The sequence below is a fragment of the Erpetoichthys calabaricus genome, chromosome 9 (assembly GCF_900747795.2).
Source record: "Erpetoichthys calabaricus chromosome 9, fErpCal1.3, whole genome shotgun sequence".
Taxonomy (NCBI): domain Eukaryota; kingdom Metazoa; phylum Chordata; class Cladistia; order Polypteriformes; family Polypteridae; genus Erpetoichthys; species Erpetoichthys calabaricus.
In genome coordinates, this window is record NC_041402.2 from 26,170,339 (window position 1) to 26,196,155 (window position 25,817).

General features: G+C 39.1%; 1 protein-coding gene across 3 annotated transcripts in view; it reads right to left on the minus strand.

Moving 5' to 3' along the window:
• brinp1 (bone morphogenetic protein/retinoic acid inducible neural-specific 1) overlaps positions 1–25,817 on the minus strand; it is a 668,396-nt gene that overhangs the window by 175,035 nt on the left and 467,544 nt on the right. For all 3 annotated transcript variants that reach the window (XM_051932394.1, XM_028809186.2, XM_051932395.1), the window contains one exon: positions 21,341–21,446. In XM_051932394.1, the coding sequence (XP_051788354.1) occupies positions 21,341–21,446 (106 nt within the window). The remainder of the gene's footprint in view (positions 1–21,340; positions 21,447–25,817) is intronic.

Below are 25,817 nucleotides of genomic sequence, written 5' to 3' on the forward strand. Positions count from 1 at the left end.
GGCGCTAACTACCATATATACTCGCGTATAACTTGGGTATTGAAACCCAAAAATTCGATCATAAAATCAGACCCCAACTTATATGCCCGTTCAAAAATTAGACACTTAATTTTTTTTTTTTTTACATTTTCTTGCCTTCTCCAATCTCGCATCAGTTTCTCAGACATATCAAATTTTGTTGCAGCAGCACAGTTTCCAATTTCTTTCATCACTTTTTCTAAAACCAGCTTCATATTTTCTTCTGATTGAATGCTCCATCGTAGAATAGGGATGCTCTTACGATAAAGGTGTATGAGGGTGTGAGATACACAAAACACAAAACAGTGCAAAAGTTGCTTCGGAATCGTTTAGGTATTACCGTGTGCAGTGTGCTCCGTGGTTACTCTCTCAGGTGGGCGTTAGCATATCATAATATGTTGAACGAATAGCGTGAGTTTTCCACATTCAACTTATAAGACCAACATTATAAAATACTGGAAATTATACTGTAAAATCAATCCCCGATTTATCCGCAGGAGAACTTAAACGCGAGTATATATGGTATGTCCTCTTCTGTTCACTCCACAGTACTGAGAAGATGCCCAGGAGAAGTACTTTGGTCCACCAGCTATGGCCACCAGAAGGAGGGGGCACTCTGTAAAAAGAACACAATGCAGGACGGAGCTCCTATCTGATGACTGAAACCTTTTGATTTCTGGAAGTTTTTTGTCCTCTTCTTACACCGCACGGTGCATTGTTTTACTCATTGTTTTCCTTTTGATAAAACATTTCTCTTTGTGGACTTGCAGCGCATCATTCAATCACAAGTAATCTTCATGAGATTGTGTTCTAAAGTGAAACATTTTTTAAAAAAATTTAAAAATACCTATCCTTTCATAATGGAGGTGAGGGGGACCGATGTCCAAACATGAAAACAAAAGAATTAAACTTACTGAAAGCATCCAGTTGGAAGTTGCAAAGATCTGATTTATGAAAACGTCCCTTCTGTGTTTCTGAGCCATGCTTGTGACAGCAAAAGTTAATATTATTATTATTATTTATTATTATTAACAATTAATATATACCACAATTTTGAGAAAAAACTTTGACTCGCAAACTATAGAACTTATCCTTTATGTTGCCTTTTAAAGGAATGAATTGAGCCAGGAGAGCTAATTATTTTAAGGAGGTCATTCTAGTGTGTGAGGTGAAGGTTCATTGATTTCAAATACAAAGGAAGACCAGCTGAATATCATAGCAGTTGTGTGGTAATTAGAGCCATACTTTCCATGGAATTCGGTTAAATTCTTGGCCCAGTCACTATCTGTAAATTTCTCTAGCATTCCAAAGATAGGTTAACTTGTGCCTCTAAAACAACATGATAAAAGTTACTGTAGTTGCATAAATGCTTGTGCCCTTCAGTGGCCCCTCAGGTAATTCAGGGATGTCCACTGCCTTGCAGCATAGCATCTAGCTCTTGGTAGCACTGTACAGCATTATGAGGGAAGTTGAATTTGCCCAAAGATTATTGTGAGCAAGGAGAAACAAGACTAGAAGGTGATAATGAGAGACTCTGGTTCATGCAGAGGCCAAAACCAGAGAATCAAAATGAAATTGATACAACAAATTCAAGGGGCAAAGCAATCATGAAAGTCAAAGTCAAAAGAAGATTCTAAACCAAAAGGAAACTCTTGACACAAGACCTACATGTTAGCAAACAAACTACCGTTAAAGACAGATGTGTAGAATGCATTGTCCTCTGAGGGATACTGACATGCGGATCACCATCATATTTATACTGCAAGGTATACTGACATCATGATCCCTCATGGCAGTCGCTGTCAAGTGGAAACCCAAAACACATTCCAATCAGTGACACCCAAAATATCAACACAGAAAATTACAAAACAAGACAATAATAATAATAATTCTGCCTATCCAAAATCATTGAAAATGAATGCAAAGGATGTACAGTAAAACCTTGATTATCCATCAGGGGTTGTGGCCGTGACAGATAATAGAAAAGACGGATAGCAGAACAGCTACTTTAAAAATGATATAAATTAGATTTTTTTTTAGCGAATAGTCATATTTATTTGCAAAACAAAACTATATTAACAAAACATAATATATCCATTATCCAACCCGCTGAATCCGAACACAGGGTTACGGGGGTCTGCTGGAGCCAATCCCAGCCAACACAGGGCACAAGGCAGGAACCAATCCCGGGCAGGGTGCCAACCCACCGCAGGACACACACAAACACACCCACACACCAAGCACACACTAGGGCCAATTTAGAATCGCCAATCCACCTAACCAGCATGTCTTTGGACTGTGGGAGGAAACCGGAGCGCCCGGAGGAAACACACGCGGAGAACATGCAAACTCCACGCAGGGAGGACCCGGGAAGTGAACCCAGGTCCCCAGATCTCCCAACTGCGAGGCAGCAGCGCTACCCACTGCACCACCGTGCCGCCCAAAACATAATATAGTATTAACAAAATTAATTAATCCATATAACATTGTAACAACTCAGAGGTTCTAGAGTTTTCTACGTTTTACTTGGAATCTTCGTTCCATAACAAATGGTACCCTGTCTTATCTGGTTTACAGAGTATACCTCCAAAACAATAAAATAAAGCTTTCCCTACCAGTTAATTTATCTCCTGCCAGTTAACGTTCTTTTTTTCTGCATACCACAAACACTCCTGCTTATTGTCTCCTGACTCACTACTTAAAACGTCCTTCTGCTGCACCTTCCTTCTCGTCCTAACTTCTCCTGTCACTCATCTCCTAAGAGGCTTGTCCTCCCCTTACAGAGCAGAAGCCCTTCCGCCATCCCAATCACTCACAGAAATCATTCCACCCTTTGTGCTCCCACACAGCGCAACAAAAAACATAATCTAACAGAATTTAAAAAGAAAATTATAATACGGAAGAACATTAACATTAATCAACACATTTTTCAATTCTGTTGGTGTCACACTTTATATTAGTCACTGTTGTACTTCCTACTTTGTAAATTGAAGCAATATTTTAAGCACTTTTGCCATTTCGTAAGTGTTTAACAATTTCATTTTTTTGTGACAATTTCCAACATCACACACATAAGTTTATCTGCCATTATAATGTATAGTAGATTAATTATAACAAAAGTGAAAAGCTACAAAACGCTATTAAAACTGAAGGTACATAACTGGAACTGTGATTTCAAATTGTGGCATGACACGTGGTGCTGGGGAAGAACACTATGGACTAGCACAAGGAAGAACTGATCCAATGTACATAGCTTGCAGTGTACCACATGGCCGTAGTAGTTCAGTACTAGGTAGGCGCTGGAGTGCGTGATTTTTTTTTAGGGGGTGGGGCCTGATGGTTATCGGAGACTGACTGTTACTTAAGTGAAGGATAATCAAGGTTTTACTGTACAGTCAATTCTCCTTATCGACAGCGATTGAAAAAACCTTTAAGAAATGGAAACTGAAGACACTGAAATGGGATTAGGTTCTGGCAGGACGCTGACTCAGAAGTAAAGACAGACAGGGGAGAACAGGATCAGGAGGATTTGCCAACCTGCCGCTCTTGCCCCTTGAGGTTCAGTAATGCTCCTTCCACAAGTTCAACTATGGAAACTTTGTTATGATGTTTACTTCCTCTATAGTTGAGTTCAATGATCTTCTAGGTCGTGACCAACTGCAGCATGGCAGATCCAATGACCTTACTAAACCATCAAATCGGTAGTAGCAACAGGCAGTGTGTACAAAGTGCAGGGACTTAATCAGTACAAGCTTCTGGGAATTCCCCATTAGTGGGGAACAGTTGCAAACCTTAGTCCAAATCGTGAATGGGGTTCAATGACTCAGCCACGGCGCTTGACACCAGGTAGACACAAATTGATTCATTCAGTGTAGCGCGTGAGCAGCCTTGGACAGCTAAGGGCATCACCGACATCTTATTACTCAGTCACAGGTTTTGTTACAATAGGCCATGTCCGCAAATAGGTGCAATTACACCGTGGGTGTCGCAAAATGGGTTACACTTTTCTAACAGCGGGAACGGAATCCACAGATAGTTAGGATTTACTTTATTTATATTACAAAGCCTTCAAAAGGATGGAAACAACTGGTAACTAAAATTTATTACACAAAACAACAAAAGCATGGATGCCAGTTTATAACATACTGAAAAGTCTTAGCTCAAAACAATTCGTTGGATTACATTTTTTAGCATTTTTCTTGATTAATTAGACATTCCTGAATGCCAGTAAGATCTATTCATCAGAAAGCAATTTAATGTCTTTAATTGAACTTTGTCTTGTGGGCGTATTGTGGCGCCCAGTCAATTAACATACAGTTTATGGTTACATTTCACAATAAATTAAGTAAATAGCTCTCATTTTCAACTCTATTGCTTCACTGTAAATTGTTTCCCTTCGAAAAAAGAAGTCTCGACAACTGTGCGTGTCTTTGCTGAAGGCAATGCTATAATGTACATGAATGCACATGATCTGACTGTCAGTATTCCATAAAATAATCAAGTTCAATCTTTAGGTAAGACGGTACAAATGAAACGATAAATAACAGAAAGCCTTCACCTAATAATGACATAAACGTTGGTTAACTGAACTGAAGGAAGAGGCCCTAGTATTCTTAACTTTTACCTAGCTGGCATTACAGCAATAAATCTTCAAATTGCCACCACTCAGCACTTATGTCTAACCACACCCGCTTTAAGATGGAGAACTGACTACATTCTGTAATGGCTTGTGCTGATTCTGCCTCAGGCTCACTACGTTCTTATGCTCCAGCTTCTCTTCAAGAAAATTAACTCCGGTTACTTGCAGGCACTGCATTTATTTCTGATTACAAGCTAAGCATGCACCTCTTGCCTTACAGCTGGCATGGTCTGCATTTACCTACTTACAATGCACAATTATTAATCATTTATTGCCTGAGAGTGCCTATGACTAACCATGCTAGTACAGAACAGCATATGTCGAGGAAAAACAAGAAACTTGAAAATGAAGGGCTGTTCATTAAAGGTTACGATGGTAATTCCTGCAAACACACTCAGCAAAAATGACAGCAGTAAAAGTGGTTCTAGAATTAAAATTATAAATAATAGGCTGCCATGGAATGGAATGACGTGCACGACAGAAGTGACAGAGTGTTTTTGGCTATGTATGCTGCAACTATGCTGGTGTTTTTCTTAGGATAAATTAAGTTATTGGTCTTTTCAGTGTCCTGAGCACATTTCAGTGCAAAGCACTGTACATAACATACACACATGCCACACATTTACAACAAAGACGGCTACACTCTGTGCAGTATAATTGTGTTTATAATCTTTCATAATATGATGTAGGTTGTGGCCTGCAGAGAACATTCCTGCCACCCAAACCTGGCACAGACAGACGCAGAACACAAGTTCAGCACACACGTTTTATTTTTTTCCCCAGTGGGAAACGCTTTCCCCCGTTTCCCACCTGTACAGCACAGTTAAAGCACAAGCACAGTACACAAAAGCACAATTCTCTTGTTCCTTTTTATTCCTCATCTTCTCACTTTGTCTCTCTTCGCCTTCACTCCTCTTCCAGCAAGCTTTGTCTATATCCTCCCAATTCTGGCTCCTGAAGTAGTGGCATTTGGCTACTTCTATAGGGCACCCGGAATTGCTCGACATCTTTCTTCCGGCAGCACTTATGGGTGTGGTGGAAGTGCTGCCAGATAGGGCTCAACAGTACCTGCAACACCCCTTGGTGGCACCCACAGATCCCAACAGGGCTGCATGAAACTCCAACTCCCATGGAGCCCTGTGGGTGTCCAAGGCACTGCTGCAACAAAGGACGGCTCTCATCTATCATTCCATTATTCCCCAAATATACTCTCTCACCTGGTCATTCGATTATAGATGTCAGAGCATTATGGGTCCCCCTTGAAGTTCCGATTACATTGAAGTGTGTAGCTTTTTGTAAAGAGGAGTATGAAACAGACGTTTTTCTGCAACTGCAATAGCGAGTGTCGAGTGTTGGGGGTTTAAGGATTGAGAGGAAAGCTGATGTTTAGTTCAAGTACCTTTTTTAAAATTTCATTTTTTTGGGTACTTTTCCAGTAACAACCCTATAATGCTGTCAAATAAGTGAGACCAAATTGACTTGTAGACTAAGTCATGTCAAGTAGAAACCAGTAAGATTTTCGTGTGCTGTATTTATGTGCTAAAGGGTAGATGGTAATTATGAATTTCTGAGTCGGAAGTTCAACGTGAAGGCCCTACAAACTCAGGTTGGACAATTTAAAGGAAACAAAGCTACTCAGCTTCTCAGAATTATAAAATAATGCTGACCCTCCTCCTTAGTCAATTACATTTAAATATAAAATATAGCTGGGTCAGCCAGAAATGCTGTTTTTGTGGTTGAATAGCATTTCTTGTGAGGTGATACACGTTTAATACATTTAGTTTAGTCTTTATTTCAACTAAAATGGTAAAGTTTATCTTTAATATACCTTTTTGCGAATCAAGCAAAAAATCAAGCGTGACCTCATGCTTTTCCAAATAGTCCAATCAGAATCTCATATGAATGTACTGAAGTGGGAAGCTGAAACATCACAACTGGTCCGATAGCAGGTGAACACAGAATAAGTACTAAGCAGCATGTGACTGAGGGGTCAAAAGGATCAAAAATCAAAGAAATTAACAAAGCCACAAAATAGAACAAACTGTAAGATAGAGGGTAAGGATGCCATAATTCAATATAAACACTAGAACCAAAAACATAAAATGAGTTAATGAGCAAGTAAAGAAGCAAAGTAAACAAAGTAGAAAATATCCAAAATCAATAAAATCAAAAAAAAAAAAAAAAGAAAATATCCAAAATCTACAGTGCGTCTTCCTCTCTTCAACCAAATGCTATCGTTTCTGTGGCAAAACTCGATCCTTCTTACTACTTCTTTCAAAATGGCATTCGTCCAATTCGTCCTGAATCTTTATAATCTGCTTTTTGTAAATTGGTAATGATTTAAAATGTGAAACGATGATGTTTACTTCCTTGACTTTAAAGAACCGTTCTATTTTCTTTTTCTGTTATTTAAAATTGCAGTGATACATTGATCATTTTACGACAGTGATTGATTTTTTTTTGTTATTTTAATCCTTTAAAAAACTGTTCTTATGTTTTGATAAAGTGCATCGCGTAATGTTCTTTTACTTTCATTGTAACAATATTTCCTCTGTGAAGCACTACTGAGTCATGTGGAACCTCTCTAGGGGTGCCTCCCCCTGGCACCTGCTTTTGGTGGCTCCCATGTACCCCAACAGGGTGACTCATATGGACTACAATTCCCACAGTGCACTGCAGGTGGCCAAATTGGAACTTGCCAAGAAGAATGCTGCCACCTAGCATACTGGGGGAACACTTGGACCCAGGCAATGGATTCCCACTGTTCTTCTCCGTTAACCATCCTGGTTAGGATTCCCATCCATCCATAGTGTCCTTCCCTGATCAAAAAAGACAACATTAAGTATCTTGGCTGTGATACTCATCCATCCCTCCTGACTGTCCATTGTGATGGCCTCAAGGCTAGGTAAGATAATAAGGTACATGCCAGTCAGAATACCATTCCATTCATAACAAGACCTTAAAAATTCTCCACAGAAGTGATCCATCAGAATGGTGCAAGTCATACTTGTGGACAACACCGACAATTAAAAACAACTACATTTAAGAAGAATCTGGAATAAACTATTGAGTATTATAGTTAAGGTGGACATCTTAAAAACTAAACTGAACTGAATGCAGCTATGGCAGACTGTATGTTCCTTTATCATTAGTAATATTTTATGCTATGACCTTTTATAATGCTTATTCAGCATGAAATTGACATTAACTATGAATGGTTCTCTGTGATTTTGATTACACAGTATGTCATGTAGCATCTGATGGTGACTGATTGCTCTTGGCTTTCACTTGCAGTGTTTCAAGTTTGCAAATTATTTTCAATTGTTATCGGCCCTGTATAAATGTTGCCCATCCATTCATTTTTCAGACATTAAAATCTGTATAAAACGAAAACCCATTCAGGCACCAAGAAGCTCAACATGGACACCAAGTTTGATTGGAGTACTAGTCCATAGCCTGGTGCAGACATCATCTACCCTTTCATAGAATTTACCACTGCAGGCACATCCATGAAATGGTTACAGGCGGAGTTGTGGATCTGAGGCTAGGGATCTGCACTGACAATCGGAAGGTTGCCAGCTCAAATCTCATAAATGCCAATTGGGACTTTGCTCTGTTGGGCCCTTGAGCAAGGCCCTTGACCTGCAATTTCTGAGTGCTTGGAGTAGTGAGAAAAGCTCTATATAAATGCAAAGAAATAATAATATAATAATAATATCCAGAACATAAAGAAATCAGAGGCAAACACAGGGAAAGTCTATAAAGGATAAAAAAAATCAAACTTTAGTGCTTTGAAATGTGAGGGTCATAGGGGCCTGGGACCTAACCCAACAGAATTGGGTACTGGGCAGAAAGAGTACTGGACCGAGAGCCAGTCCATAACTGATGCACACACCCATGTGGAACGTAAGATGCATTACTCTGGAATCTGGGTGGTAAAACAGTAGTGTCCACAGAACAGACTTGGTGAGACAGTGGGCAGGTGCCAGATCTGAAACCTAGGACTTTGAATCCATTAGTCTAATTCCTGTGGCACAATGCCACCCCACAAAACAATTGCACAATTAAACAAAGTCAATCAGAAGAAATGGTTTGCCAATTTTTTTTTTCAAGCCTGCATAAAAAGTGCTATATAGGGATGATGAGTTTATATTTTATTACTATGGTAAGCTGATACTAAATCCACAAAAAACAGCTCAAAAATATACACACAGAAAAATATCTTATGACAAGTGAATCCTGCAGTAAGCATGTTCTTAATACTGTTAACATTTTTGAGCTTCAGCCCACATTGCTGATTCATCATTTTACAGTATGGGAGAAAAAGCTCTTTGCTCTGCTCATTGAACTGTTACAGGAAACGCATTCATTATTCATAACTGAAGGTAAAACTGAAGCATGTTTGCTGCCTCTCTCTGTTTTCTTACATTTAAAGGTAACACACAACTCCTCGTCTCTTTGCTGTCTTAATTTAAGCTTTTCCAGCAAAATCTAAAATATGTTGCAATAAAAATCCAATGTTGTTTATTATCCCTAGACATACTGTACATTCCACCTTCTTATAATAGATGTGTATTTTGTTAACATTCATTATTGGAGGATAAAGAGAAATAATTAAACAGTTATAATTAAAATGCAAATATGCTCAGAACTTAAATGAAAAAGTAACACACAGGGCCAGATTTTAGTGTGTTGGTTGCACTGTCTTTATGTTACTATTAGTGATGAAAACGGGAGCTACCTGATAGATAGAAAAGTTTTGCACATTTTAAAACACATTTTACGTAACAAAGTTCAATATGAGTTTCTGGCACACTCACTGGCATTCATTAAGAATTATGATGGTGGCTGGGCGTCAGTTGTCTGCACAGAAAAAAATAAATAAACATGGAGAAAGCTTGTTTAGCTCAAAAAGAGGATGATGATTTTTTTTTTCTCTAGTCCCCAGCTATTTTCTACTAAGAAGAGAATGAATAAGGAATTCAAGTTTAAGCATTTCGTAACTGAATGAGCACGGCTATGTGCCCTGCAATGGACTGGCAATCAGTTGTTGGCCCCTACCATACATTCACTGTTACCGGAAAAGGCTCTGGCCATCCATATATTAGTATTTGAATTCTTTTTAGAAAATGTATTAAGATTGTGTTGGTTTGGACATGTGCAGAGGAGAGATGCTGGGTATATTGGGAGAATGATGTTAAGGATAGATCTGTCAGGCAAGAGGAAAAGAGGAAGGCCTAAGAGAAGGTTTATGGATGTGGTGAGGGAGGACATGCAGGTGATGGGTGTAACAGAACAAGATGACGAGGACAGGAAGATATGGAAGAAGATGATCCGCTGTGGCAACCCCTAACGGGAGCAGCCGAAAGAAGAAGAAGATTAATTTTCTGTTCATAAGAATTACTTATGAATGCTTTGTAATCACTTCAGGATTTTTGGTCAGGCGCTTCCTGACTCACCAGTACAAGAAAACTGTCCTATAGATATACTGCTTGATATGTCTTAATGTCTAGTTATGCAAGATGGTGAGCTGCTTGGGCCTCTAGACCCGAAAAATCCTCATTTTAGGCCATTTTTGGTTCATATTTTGATAAAGAGTAAAGCAATAGGTATCTATAACACAAATGATTAGAAGGATTTGAAGTTGTGTGTGACACATCACCAACCCCAGGGTTGCACCTCTAATGGGATGTGAGTTACTCTTTTTCACTAAACTTTAAAAAAATGATGATTGATAATGTATTCATGTAGAGTGTTGTTTTATGCTATCGAGGTTGCTCATCACAACTATGATAATATTTTTTTTAATATTTTTGATATATGATTCTTTGTGAGTGGTCCTAGCCCTCTAAGAGCCTATCCCCGATGGCTGAAAATGCCAAATTTCAAACATAACCATGGGTGGTATCGATTGAGACTATTTCAAGGTCACTGATGACGAATCGGGTGGCTAAGTAGCACAGCATTAGTGCTGCTGCCTTGTAGTAAGGTGCCTCGGTTTATGTTCTGGGTCCTTCCTGCTTGGTCCTTCTTGGTACAAGAATAGTTGCAACAGATATTTGCAATTTGGTATTCAAATTTCTCAAAGGTATAGGTAAAGTTGATCCAAAAGAATTCTTTCAATTTAAGGTTGAAACACGCACTCAAGGACACCAATGGAAATTAAGAGGAAGTGCATTTGGGACTGAAGCCAGGAAGCACCTCCTTACATAAAGACTTGTGGGAATCTGGAACAAACTACCAAGACATGGAGTTGAAGCAGAAACCTTGACAACCTTTAAGAAGTACCTAGATCAGATATTGGGAGAGCTTGCCTGTCAGCTAAACAATCAAGGTGTATGATGCATTTGTTAAATTCGTTTGTTAAATGTTATGTTCTTATGTTTTAGAGGTTGAGGAATTTTATGGTCACATTTACTTTGGTGTTTAAAATGTTTTTAAAATTTTGAAAATAAGCAGGGTTATTCCATTTTTCTAATGGGCACCACCATTTTCAGAAGTATTTGTAGACAGTTGCTTTATCATTGCTAGGGAAGGTGAGCTGTAAGTGTGTGCTTTATAAAATTTCTGGGTAAAAAGTATAAAGTTCATATTGTGCATTCCCTGGTTGTCCATGGATGGATTCTCCTCTATTTTTTCTTTGTTGTTTTTGAACTCCTGGTTACTAACTTTTTTTCTGCTCTGCTTTTTAACTACGATTTGTTTCTGGTTACATATTAATAATAATAATAATAATTCATTACATGTATATAGCGCTTTTCTCAGTACTCAAAGTGATATTCCTTTTTATTTTATGATTACAAAACTTTTCCACACAGTGTCCTGACTACAATTCTTGAAATACGTCTTGAGCGCTGCTTGCCTATAAGTCTTTTTGGTGTTGTCACTTGGCTCGACATTTTTGACTTATTACAAATCCTCTCATTGCATCACCTCCTCCTGACTACTTGCACCCACTGCACCCCAACCTACCTGGAAGGGGGTCTCTCTCTGAATTGCCCTTCTCTATATTTCTTCCATTTCTTTTTTCCAACAAGACTTTTTTTTTTGCCTTCTTGAAAAGTCAATGTTGGGGCTGCTGTCAAAAAACTGGGCCTGCTAAAGCCCATTGAGGCATTCCTTGTGCAATTTTGGGTTATACAGGAAATAAATTGTGGTGGTTGTTGTTATGACTGTAGATTCGGAGTGACACTGATGGGAAGTTGCCTTTATTCTCTAGCCTGGTCTTCCACTTATGGAAATCCCCAGATATACCACACTTTTAAAGTCAGATATATCATCGGAATAAACAAAATACTAAATAAGCAGAAACAAATACTCCCTGCTCCACCAGTAACTATAAAAGAGGTTGGCCCTTATCCAAGAGCGGTGTTTGGGGGTGGCAAGTGGGGCGACTGCCCCATGCCTAAGGGGGCCCCGCTTTGAGGTCCACTTGTCCCGTTCAAGTGGATTTGTCAAGTTATACTGTATTCTCCAGTGGTATTGTCATGAATTATGAATTATACTTTTTTAATAGATTATATCATTATATTTTGATAAAGTCCACGTGTTATCTTGCAAAAATTTAGCTGAATACTGTAATGAGAAAATCCAGTGTATGTTAACATTATTTTTATTAAATTCATGTCCAAGTTTAAACAATCCACACATACCGGTAACAGCGTTTGACGTAACCAGCCCTGTGTGGGGTTGGTCAGCCCTAGGCCCCGCACACCCGTAACGCCACCTCTGCTCTTATCTGTCTAGTGGCGTGACTTTTTCACTCTGTCTTTCTCAAAGCCCTTTCATTACCTCTGAATCACTTGGCCACATTCAACTCTTCAAGCCTCTATACATCTTTTTTCAGGAATGTCCAATGCTCCTGAACACTAGAAGACAATGCCTTTTTTTGTAATGTTTACATTAGCCAGAAAGTCATCTTATGCTTGTATATGATGTGTAACCACATATGGATTCTAAATGGTGAATGGTTAAAGGTGATGGGGACAGGAGGGCCTGTTGAGACAGATCTTGGCACCACACACGAACCAACTGTAGACAGAATGCTATAGATAGTCAGTTACATAACTATCACATGACAGACTTGTAGCACTTAAGATGTGGAAAGTGCAGGGAAGAGAAGAGGTTCTGGTAATAGACAGCACATGGTGGTGCTCTTTGAGCAAGTGAAGTATGCATGGGTCCCGGGATGCTTATAATATGTGCGTTACTGAAGCTGTGAAAGAGAAGTTATGGTAGTGGGAAGTCATACTGGTAAAAGTGTAAGAGAGTGGGCCTGCATATTGGTGTAAATATTTACTGGAAGAAGAGAGAGAGAGACAGAAGCTCATCTGAGTCTAAGTGCACTTAAGGGCAGTGAGGTGCTGAGTTCCGGTCAGGGGGGACATGGTGTATAGGTAACATCACGCCATGCTCCCCGATTGGGAGACCAGAACGGACAGTATTATAAAAAGGCAAGACACACATAATAGGTGAACATTTGCTTTATTCTGACCGGCCAGGAGAGAGAGAGAGAGAGAGGAAGAGGAAGTGAGAAACCCTCTAAGAGGAGCTAAAAAGAACAAAGAGAGAGAGTCATGGGAAAGAGCCATAAACCATAGAGCGGAACAGTGTGGTCATTTTGGTCAACAGTGCACACATTGCCTTTGATATATACCTTTTTCTTTTTCCTTGATTTTCTTGTAAGTAAAGAAAGAAGAAATGTGTAATTTTTGTATTTGTTTCATTTGATTCCTTTTGTTGCGTCACTAACCCAGCCTCCATTTTGGAGCTGGTCCAAATAAATAGGGAAGGGTTGGCATCAGGAAAGTCATCCAGCTGTAAAAATCACACCGAAAAAAATAAAACATCGACCCTACATAGAAGTAGGAAAAGACGAAGAGGAAGAAAAAGAAGAAGAAGACTTTGAGTTGGTTCACTGTAAATAAAGACACACTGTTTTTTTTTTTTCACTTTTACTTTGTGTCTGTGTCTCAGTATCACTAACACTAACTGATCTCAGGCATGTGGCAGCACATTGACATACTTAAACTCATCTACATATATCAGGTCAATGTAGGCTTAGCAATCAACCTAATTTACACATCTTTAAAATGTGAGGAAACAAAAATGGAGTAGGTGGAAAAATAAGCCCCAGAAACACAAACAGAATACGCAAACATGCAAATACCAAGGCTGTAACTGGGCTGGTGTTTGCTGTCACCATTTTCCAAAAGAAAACCATTAAGTCTTCTCTGTAATTACAAACAACTTAAATATTTGAGCTTTCATTTACAGTATATAAATATAATAAGAACAATCAAGTGAAGTTCATCTCTACTGACAAAAATGAACTCTCAAGTTTAAGAAGCTAACAACTCTTAAAAAAATTGCTCTCATTTGGCAACAGCCATAAAGTTTTTAATGCAACTCTAAATGGCGTCTGATGCTCGCATGATGGCTGCTTCAGAATCAGACCATAAACAGAAATATTGCTCCCCTGCATACTGCAGCATGATAAATGATTTTTTTTTCACAAACTGTATATAAGATTGAGAAAGGTGTAAACCACTCCCGAGAAATAAACTAATAGCATAAATTTGCATTAATTAGAAACATCTGCCATTCCTGGGTCATGTTTTTGCATTTATTACAAAATATTCTGTTTTACTAGCAAAACAAACAACAGAGGGGGTTCATGTTGCATTTTATTACATTCTATGATAGAACATTGCAAAGTTTTAAAATTCTCGTTTAGTGGCCACCCTAACAGACATCGATTTATGGGTAAAGGGTTGCAAAAGCTGTAAGCAATCTCTGTGCCTCACTGTGCTTTTAAATGTTTAATAAAACACGCAGACTTTGAAATGGAAATTAAAAAACAGCATGGCATTGATGGATGTTCACTAAAAGCTGGTGGATTATGTTAGATTTATTACCCAGCTAAAGTACCGAGCATACATGATTTCCATAATATTTATAACTTTTCATACATTTGTCTTGCAGTTTAGTTTTTATTACTTTATAATTGGTATTCACTTTTTCTGTCTATCTATCTGCAACATATGAAACCTGAGAATCGGACAGGCAATAGCAACCACATATTTCAGACTGCTAGTTTAATATATCAGAAAGAAGCCAGCAGAGGTAGCTTGATCCAAGACCAGCAGCAGTTGAAAAGATTTTCAATGAAATGGCTCCAGAGATGAGATGTAGTCAAGAAACCAAACTGATGTCACAGTGAACTCAAGGGTCCCGAACTCCGGTCCTGGAGGGCCACAGTGGCTGCAGGTTTTCATTCTAACCCTTTTCTTAATTAGTGACCTGTTTTTGCTGGTAATTAACTTCTTTTGAATTAATTTTATTTGACTTGCTCTTGAAGAGTCAGTCCCCTTAATTGTTTCTTGTTCCAAAGTGAAGACGTGCTGTTTATACATTGCGTGGCTCATAGGGTACATATAATACTCAAACAAGTTCTAATTCAACCAACAACACATCAGATGCTCCAACTACGTGAATATCTAGTGCTCCTCATTTTCTGAATCTACTAATCTCAAATTTTCATGAGAACAAAGTAAGGACCCAAGGCTGGTAGTGCTGCAAGGCCGTGGCGCAGAATAAACATGAAATTTGTGGAAGTATCAGTGCAGCTAGTGCTATTATAAGTGATCTAGAGATGATTTGAAACGTAGGGGAGAAAGTGCTTAGGTTATATGGAAACACCATGCCATTTTATATAAGAGCATCAACAGAGTTTGGTATATGCGGGGGGAGTTTGTCATGGAAGCAATCCCCTGGAGATGCCAAAGGACAACTATATAAACAAATGCGGCACCATAGGCATCTTTCCTCTTAAAATTTTACATTTGCTTAAAGTTAAGAAAAAGATGCAGTTGTAATATATGGCTGTTTACCGTGAGCATATGCAGAGTGGTGACATGATGGCAAGTTGCTCATTGCTTTGCTGACAGGAGACCAGGTTTAAACATTGCCTTAGTTGCTGTCTGTTTCCCATATATCAGTATTGACATTTTTTCTGGTACTCCCACATCTACATATGAGTAGGCTAATGTGTAATTGCTTGTGAGTGTGCCTTGTGGTGGACTGATTCCCTATTCTGACCTGGATTTGTATCCAGTACTGCTAGAGTAGATTCTGGCTCCATGTAAACCATAATTACATGTGCAGAAAATGAGCCAACAGAAAATGTCTAACGCATCACTTTTGTTAGCAGTGTAATAGTAACATTACTGTATACACCAAAGAATATTGAAAATCAAATCATAATCAATTATCTGTCCATTCACTCTTTCACCCCTTCATCCAGTTTAGGGACTGGAGAGACCACAAGTCTTGATCCAACCCTGAATGAAATATATTTCAATTGCATGGCAGAAAAAACAGCACCAGACATACTGTACTGTATCATCAAACTAGAAAAACGTCCAGGTAAATATCAACTTGAAAGTGTAAATTCAAAGGAAAAAAGGCAGAAACTACAAAAAAAGACAACACAGTGAAGAGCCTGTGCAGAGTTGAAGTAGAGGGAGGTAACAGCACCACTGTTGAATCACTGTGCTGCCCACTTTAATGGCAAAACACAAATAATGCAACATTCTCCAGCTCACTTAATCCTGTTCAAGGTCATGGCAGATCACAGCCTATCCCTGGAGAATCAGGGGCAAAGCAAGATCCATCACCAGATGAGGTGCCAGGCCATTGCAGGGTCATCTCTTTCACAAACCCACAGGGAAACAGTGCAGATTTGCCAGTTAACCCAATACACAGGTCTTTGACATGGAGGAGAACTGGAATAATGTGAACAAAGAGAACATGCCAGTTTGACACAGGTCGTGACTTTGAACCCAGGATACCAGTTCTGTGAGGCAGAAATATATGACTGCAGAATAATAACATTAAATAACATTCTCATACCTGCTTAATCCAATTCACAGTCATGGAGGGCCAAAGCTTATTACAGCTTCAATGGGATCAAGACAGGAGTCACCCTGGATGGGGCGCCAGTCTATCGCAATGCCCACACGTACATATATCAACACACAAAGGGATAATTTGGAATTGCCATTCAACCTAACACAAATATATTTATGGATGTGGAAGGAAAAGGGTACATCCAAGAAATAACCTACATAGGGCCTAAATACTTGAATATGAATGAGAGATTTCAGTTTTTGATTTTTAATAAATTTGCTTAATTTTTTTTCATTTCATGGTCATGGGTAGCCAATGTCTCCCCTGGCAACACTGCATGACTAGCCATGTACTGGAACATTTATGCAAACATCAACACTCACCCCCTAATACGAGGACAATTTCACACTGATATTTAACTTTTATAAAGTACAAGGTAACCAAACCAAACACTCATATAAACTGTTGGATAGCAAGCAAACAATGCAGACAATATCATCAAACTGAGACTTGAGCACAAGTCTGTGGCTCTGTGAGGAGGGAATGCTATCCTGTAAAAGACAGAGCAGCTACTTTGACAAATGGACAAATATGGGCGGAGTGGTGGCTCTGAGGCTAAGGATCTGCACTGGTATCCAAAAGGTTGCCGGTTCGAATCCCCGTCACTGCCAAAAAGAGATCCTACTCTGCTGGGCCCTTGAGCAAGGCCCTTAACCTGTAATTGTTCCAGGGGCGCTGTACAATGGCTGACCCTGCGCTCTGACCCCAAGGGGTATGTGAAAACTAACAAATTCCTAATACAAGAAATTGTATAAGGCGAAATAAAGAACAAAAAAAAAAATGTATCCATTTACTGGAAATGTTTATGCAATTCCAGTTTAATTTAGTGAGATTAAAAAGAATAAATACTGTTCCATACAACTATTCCATTAGTTGACAACACTATCTATCTATCTATCTATCTATCTATCTATCTATCTATCTATCTATCTATCTATCTATCTATCTATCTATCTATCTATCTATCTATCTATCTATCTATCTATCTAACACTTTTCCTATCTATCTATGTATCTACAGTTTCTTATCATGTATGTGTGCTTACAGTAAGCTCCCTTAAAAATGAATGGATGACAAAGATAAATTGGCCACAAAACTCTGTCTTATTATGAGTGAACAGTGTAGTATCTAAATTAATTTAGAAAATAATATTTAAAAGATTCTGGAAATTCCATTGCTCTATTTTTAAAAGTGGTTACACCATCTGAAAGGTTATTAAAATGGCTCATTATTGCTTAAAAAAAATTATATAATACCATTACCTAAATTTAATCCATTGAAAGTAGGCACTTTTTAAATTAAAAATAATATGTGCGTTTATATATATTTAGCTGTGACTAGAAAAAATCTATTCAGCCGCATAATATTTTGGCATTGACTCATAAAATGGAGCACGACCGTACAAAAGAAAACCTTGGCTTCCATTGTTTTGTGCCTCCATTTCTATTTCCTCCCACACTGTTCCTGTCTGGGCTTTTAGGAAAAATGTGTCTTTTAATTTTTTGTGCTGTTTCACACTAACACCTTTGATTTCAAAGGAGAAGCCATTCAAGCATTGGAAAAGCCTTCAAAAAGATTAGGGTGGGCTGTAGCATTTTTGCTGCCCTAGGTGAAGCTCTAAAAACAGACAGTGGTGATAGCATTTTTTAACATTGACAGACTTCTCTATGAACAGTTTTTCCCTCATGGACAGACTGTTAATCAGCAACTGCTGAAATGTCTAAGTTAAAGTATTAGGAAAAACATCCCGAGAAGTAGTGCCCCCAAAACTTCATTTTGCACCATCACAACACAACTGCAGACACCACATTGTCTGTGGTTGTTTCCTGCTTTTGTCAGATGTCGCTCCCTGTGACTTCTTTTTGATTCTGAAATTAAAATTGAAACTGAATTGAATATTTTGTACTACGGAAGAAAAAAACACATAAGATTCTAAAACAAAATTTAAAAAAGAGGAGTACAAAAATGTTTCCAGGAATGTGAGAAGCACAGGGACAAGTGTATTGCATCTCAAGGACAGTATTGTGAAGGTGAATAAAAGGGAATCGCTATATTTTATAATAAAAGATTTTTTTGGACTCCCCTTTATATACTAATACAAAACAAGTATTATATGCAGTATATTAAATATGCACTTCAACAAATGCAAAGTGCATGTTGGTTAGTTCATTAATAAGGCAGAGCTCTGGCTTCACTTAAATATTGTGAGGACTGATAGCAGGCACATCAACAATTGTTCTAAAATGGCTCATAAATGGCAATGCACTGTCCTTGCAAAATAAAGGAAGAAACAGAAAAAATAATTTGTGTATGTTTCCAAAACCTGCAGCAACCTAATGTTGAAAAGATGAAGAACAAACCTGCAGTAAAGGAAACAGTACTGAAACAAAATTAAAACTATGAACCTGCACCTCAAGAAAATAAAGAAATAGACGATAAAAGAATAGACCTGATACAACAGGTTGCATAATGGATGGATGGATGGATGTTCAGTGTAAAGAGAGTTTGTGTGAAGTTGAGTATAGTGCATCTTTGGATTTGGATGACCACTAGAAAAGGGTGTGGTGTACAGCTGGGGCCTTTGCCCAGCCGGGACGCCTCCACACTGGAACGACTGGGGGAGAGAGCATATCCAGAGCATTACCTCCCCCAGAGAGCTAGGTGGCAGCCCCCCTGGGTTGCAGCGGTGCCTCAGACTTCTGCAGGGCTCCATGGGAGTTGGAGTTTGATACAGCCCTGTTAGGATCTGTGGGCACCGCCAGGCTGCTGCAGCTGCTGCAGCTGCTGCTGAGCCATTTTGGGCAGTTCTTCTGCCACACCTGGAAGTGTTGCAGGAAGTGGAAAGACGAGCACCTGGAGCATTTTCAGGTGCCTTCTCATAAGAGCCAGCAGACACTACTCCGGGAGCCAGAGTTGGGTGGGTGTAGATGAAGCTTGCCAGGAGGAGTGGAGGAAAAGAGGAAGAGAAAGAAAGACAGAAGAAGAGTTTTGTGCTGTGTTGAACAGTGTTGTGCTTGTGGGAAATGGGGGAAGGCGTTTCCCACGATGGAAAACAGAAAAAAATAAAAACGTGTGTGCTTGAACTTGTGTCCCACGCCTGTCTGTGTTGGGTTTGGGCAGTGGTGCACCCTGGTGGTCCACACGGGGCTTGTGTAGCTTGTCAGATTTTAAGAACAAACATCACTAGTATGAAAAACTATCCTCTTTAATAAAATCCCTGTGTGCGTCCAGGTGTCTGTGTGTGTGTGTCTTCTGGTGAAGTGCGCATGTGCGGGGCACGGTGCGATGCGCGATATTACTGTCAGAGAAAGTTACAGGCGTTTTACGGAAATACAAACCAGTATTACTGTGAGAGGAAATTAAAGGCACACAATACAGTGACGCATATTACAGCCACATACAAGCCAGTATTACTGTCAGAGGAGATTAAAGGCATATTACTGACGCGCACGCCTGTATTACCGCCAGAGAAAATTAAAGGTATATTACGGACGTACAAGCCAGCGGACGTACAAGACAGTATTACTGTCACAGAAAATTAAAGACACACAATACACGGCGGCAGCCCATGAAGAACAGTCAGCTCAGCAAGTAAACATCAACAAAAGAGAGGCTGAAAGAAAGAAAAGTACGACCAACAAAAAGAATGAGGTCAAAGTCCCTTGCCATTTAATATAGACTGTTCCTACTAATGTTTATGCACTACTGTTCTAGCGCCCGTTATTGTAACGGGCTAAATGACTAGTTTCAAAATAATACAATAAGGTTAGAGTGGCACGGTGGCGCAGTGGGTAGCGCTGCTGCCTAGCAGTTTGGAGACCTGGGTTCGCTTCCTGGGTCCTCCCTGCATGGAGATTGCATGTTCTCCCCATGTCTGCGTGGGTTTCCTCCCACAGTCCAAAGACATGCAGGTTAGGTGCATTGGCAGTTCTAAATTGTCCTTAGTGTGTGTGTGTATGCGTGCCTTGTGGTGGGCTGGCTCCCTGCCTGGGGTTTGTTTCCTGCCTTGCACACTATGTTGTCTGGGATTGGCTCCAGCAGACCCCTGTGACCCTGTAGTTAGGATATAGCGGGTTGGATGATGGATGGATGGATGGATGGACAATAGGGTTAATCAGAATTAGACTGTTGTACTGAATATGGGTGCTTGTAAGTTAGAGTCTTTATTGTTTAAAAAATGACTGTTAATATTTAGTGAAACATGTTAAAATTCCAGATTATGTTTGAAAATTAAGGACTATAATCCATTAGCAGTGAATTGACTTTGTTGAAATCCAAATGTGACTTATGTTGGCTTTGAAAGTACAACCAAAATGACAGAGAATTAGGCAACTGTGCTTTTATTAATCAGTTAATGTGATGCTTTATCACACTTCAAGTAAATACAAGCACTGCAATGTGAATTATAATTTTAATATGAAAACAACACTGAATTGCGTTACATTTGCCTCTCTTTCATTTTGTTGCTACTGATATTTGAAAAATGCTTTATCAGCTATCTACAAACTGACTGAGTTTTGCCAAATGAACCAAGGAAAACTCGACTTTAGGTTTTCTACATTTTTGAAAACACTCTTTTTTGGATTTCAGTTCTTCACAATGTTGGATGGATGCCATAATATCCAAAACCCAGATCAATGTTTGACAACTTCCACTTTTGCTCATTCAAAACATTTGCCGTTTTATGTCAGGAGTGAAAAATCAATTGCTTACCTTGTAGATGGAGTTTGCTTTCGGGACTCTGCAGAAGTACGGAACTCACTGAGTCAAGATTATCATAGCTAGTGCAACCAAGAGGTCCAGTCCGAGTCTCAGTTACCTACAAGAAAGAAACAGGAAGAAATGATGAAACTACTTACAAGTGTCATTTTTCACATATTAAGTATCTCTTTTATTTATGCATATAAACCCAGATGACAAGATATATAGCACTGAAAATTATTAAGTAATGAGAGGACATACAGTATTTGCTGAAATTGGGACCTCATATTACTAAAAACACCTATGAGTACTGATTAATACTGTACATATATAAACTGTATATATATTGTATATATAAACTGTACAGAAAATACATATTTCTAGTACACAGTGGGTGAGCTCTCCTCGCCCTCAGCCAATTGTCACCTGTGGGGGACCCTCAAGGATCTATTCTGGGGCCTATTCTATTTTTAGTGTACATGTTACCCTTAGGATCCATTTTTAAAAAACAAAATATTTCTTTTCATTGATACGCAGATGATACGCAGATACATTTTCCACTGAAACAGATCAAAACAAATTCTCTTGAACCTTTATCGGCATATCTGGAAGACAATAAAACATGGATGTCACTAAATTTTCTTAGTCTACATGACAAAACAACAGAGATTGTATGTTTTGGACCTTCTGATCACACTTGCGCTACAGAAATTAATTTTGGCCTCTTGACAAGCTAGTGTAAACATTTTGCAAAAATTCTTGATGTGATTTTTGATAACACCCTCAAATTTGATAAACATATCAAAGTCTGTCTCTACAGCTCAGGGTATTGGCTAAGGTCAAGCCCTTTCTTTCTGTAGATGATTTTGAAACACTAATTCATGTGTTTGTCTCTTCTCAGCTTGACTACTGCAATTCATTATACATTGGAATTAATCAGACATCCCTTGCTTGTCTTCACCTCATCCGGAACGCTGCTGCCAGGCTTCTAACAGGCACATGGAAACAGAATCACATCACACCAGTCTTAACTTCTCTTCACTGGCTTCCTGTTCAATACAGGACTGAGTTTAAAATGTTACTATTTGTTTTTAAGTCCCTGAATGGTTTAGCCCCATTTTATCTTACTGACCTCTTACACCCTTACTCTCTTTCTTGATCACTGAGGTCCTCTGTCCAGAAGTTATTGGTTGTGCTCAGTTCTAGAATTAAGCTTACAGGGGAATGTGTTTTTGCAGTAGCTGCCCCTAAGCTTTGGAATGGTCTATTGCCAAGGACCTGGTCACTTTTAAATCCCGTCTTGTATGTGAGTATTCATTTTTGATATATTTTTTCACTATATATATATATATATATATATATATATATATATATATATATATATATATATATATATATATATATACTGTTTATAATGTATGTATTTTGTGTATTTATGGAAGCTTTACAGCACTCTGGTTGACCATTGTTGTTTTTAAATGTGCTCAAATTGACTTCACTTGACCTGAAATCTGTAAAAAGTAATCAAAAAAGATTACAAGAGTTTCAGTGCATAATATATAAGTAACTTTGGGGCATATGTGTTGTGAAAAAAATGTAGCCTTTGTTGCTATTTGATCCACAGGTCGCTATATGACCCATGATGTCATGTTCACATGTGATAGTGTGGAAACAGATCCCCAGGTATGACTGATTCATTTTATCCGCCAAACAATTTATTACCAATAATATGCCAAAATAGTTTATTATAAAAAATACAAAAAATATTTTAACTTAATCGTTTATTCACCTAAAATGTATTGGGTCGGGCAGCACGGTGGTGCAGTGGCAGCACTGCTGCCACGCAGTAAGGAGACCCGGGTTCACTTCCTGGGTCCTCCCTGCATGGAGTTTACATGTTCTCCCCGTGTCTGCGTGGGTTTCCTCCAGCTCCTCCGGTTTCCTCCCACAATCCAAAGACATGCAGCTTAGGTGGATTGGCGATTCTAAATTGGCCCTAGTGTGTGCTTGATGTGTGGGTGTGTGTGTGTGTGTGTGTCCTGCGGTTGGTTGCCATCCTGCCCGGGATTGGTTCCTGCCTTATGCCCAGTGTTGAATGGGATTGGCTCCAGCAGACCCTCGTGACCTTGTGTTCGGATTCAGCGGGTTGGAAAATGGATGGATGGATGGATGTATTGGGTCATTAGTGACCCTGAATGTTGTGAAGCTTCCGTATTTTTACATTTGCATTTGAAGTGCTGCATTTGTAAATAGTGCTCAAACAATACGTGCATTTTTCAGGGTTTCTTTGTATATACATTCATTATGAATAAGAAAAGAAATGCCACAATGCTTATAAGCACAGCAAGTCCTTAAAAGAGTCCTGTTGTCGATAGCGGATGACAATTTAGAGAGACACTCAGAGGCATGCAGCAGGGAGACAAATGATGAAAAACAGAGTATGACACTGCAGGGTGATACTTATGATGCTATCTGTTCCTGAATGTTGTGGGCAGGAAATTTTAGCAGGGCAGAGCTCAAATGACAAGGAGGTGGCTGAAGGTGAAGGGGGAAAACAGTGAAACAACACAAGCACATCACCCTACAGAAGCAAAAGTGGACACAAAAAACATAAGTGCTACATATGTTCATTATCACTGGACTGTAAAATAGTTGATTGCTGCAGTGTGTGCCAGAAGTCATGTTGAAATTATCTCAAAATTATCTGAAATTATCTCAATCATCCCTCAAAAGCTGGTTGTACAACTGAGCAGGTTGGGCCTGAGCACCACCTTCTGCAATTGGATCCTGGATTTCTTGACAGAGAGGCCCCATTCAGTTTTAATGGGCTGCAACACTTCCAGCATCATTACACTGAGCAATGGAGTGCCGCAGGGCTGCATGCTTAGTCCACTGCTCTTCACCCTGCTGACTCACGACTGCACAGCTACACACAACACCAACCATATCATCAAGTTTGCAGATGATACGACAGTGCTGGGACTGATAAGCAGGGATGATGAAACAGCATACAGAGATGAGGTAGAACGGCTGTCTGCATGGTGTGAAGGCAAGAATCTATCTCTCAATGTCGACAAGACAAAAGAGATAATCATGGACTTCAGAAAATCACATCCTGCCCACATTCCACTCAACATTAACGGTTTAGATGTGGAAACTGTTAGGAGTACCAAGTTCCTCGGTGTGCACATAACTGAGGAACTTACGTGTACGCATAACACCTCATCACTAATCAAGAAAGCCCAGCAGAGACTACACTTCCCGAGGTGGCTGAAGCGAGCAAGTCTTCCCCCTTCCATCCTCACCATGTTCTACAGAGGCACCATTGAGAGCGTTCAGACCAGCTGCATCACTGTCTGGTATGGCAACTGCAACATATCCGACCACAAGCGCCTGCAAAGGATAGTGAAGGCAGCAGAGAACATTATTGGGGTGCCTCTCCTTTCACTACAGGACATATTTTACAAACGCAGTGTCCGCAAGGCCTGCAGCATTGTGCAGGACCACTTACACCCCTCACATGGACTTTTCACACTTCTGCCATCCAAGAGAAGACACTGCAGCATCAAAGCCAGATCTGCCAGGCTGCAGGTTAGTTTTTACCCCCAAGCTATCCGACTTCTTAACACCATGTTCTCCCTTGGGATCTTCCACACGGCCTCAACCACCTCTAAAAATACTTTCCTGCAAAGACGAGTGTGCATTTAGAAAAGAACTGAAAATCTCATACTGACCTTTAAGTATTTTGACACTCTTGATATCCTTCTGCTGTGAAACATTCTGACCTGTCATTGTTTACACGTCTTAAACAACTATTATCATACACTGATAATTTCTGTATTATCTCTATTTATTTATTTATTTATTTACTTATTATATTACATATCTATTGACTATATTTATGCATCCAGATTGCAAATATCATACATTGCATCAATGTTCATATTGCTTACTACACGTCAATATTGCTGCTACTTCTTTGTCTTTTCTTTGCACAATGTCTTGTTTGATTTTTAATTTTAAATTTTAATTTTAATTCTATTTTTAATTTATTATTTGCGCTTCATGTTGTTACACTGTGGACCCTGAGCTTTGCAATTTCATCTATCTGTATACCTGTATATGGTTGAGATGACAATAAAGTTCGCTTTGACTTTGAAAAATGTAACTATGGTCTGTGATTATTGTGCCTGTATAACGTGTAATTATTTAGGTATTGCAGGACATTTTGAAATAATAAAAATGAGGTTAAAGAAGATGCATACTGTTCAGGGAAGAGGAATGTAATAAATGTTTGCACAGTTATGGTTATTTGTGGTTTGATTTATATTAGGGGTCACCAGAGTGGAATATGCAGGTTACAATAGAGACAGTGAGTCGAGTAAGAAATTATAGCTTACAGCTGTATAGCTAGTTTTGGCATCTCTTCCTGATTCCCCTTAACAAAAGAACCTAAGGGGTTAGCTGGTACCTTTCATTATAGGTGATT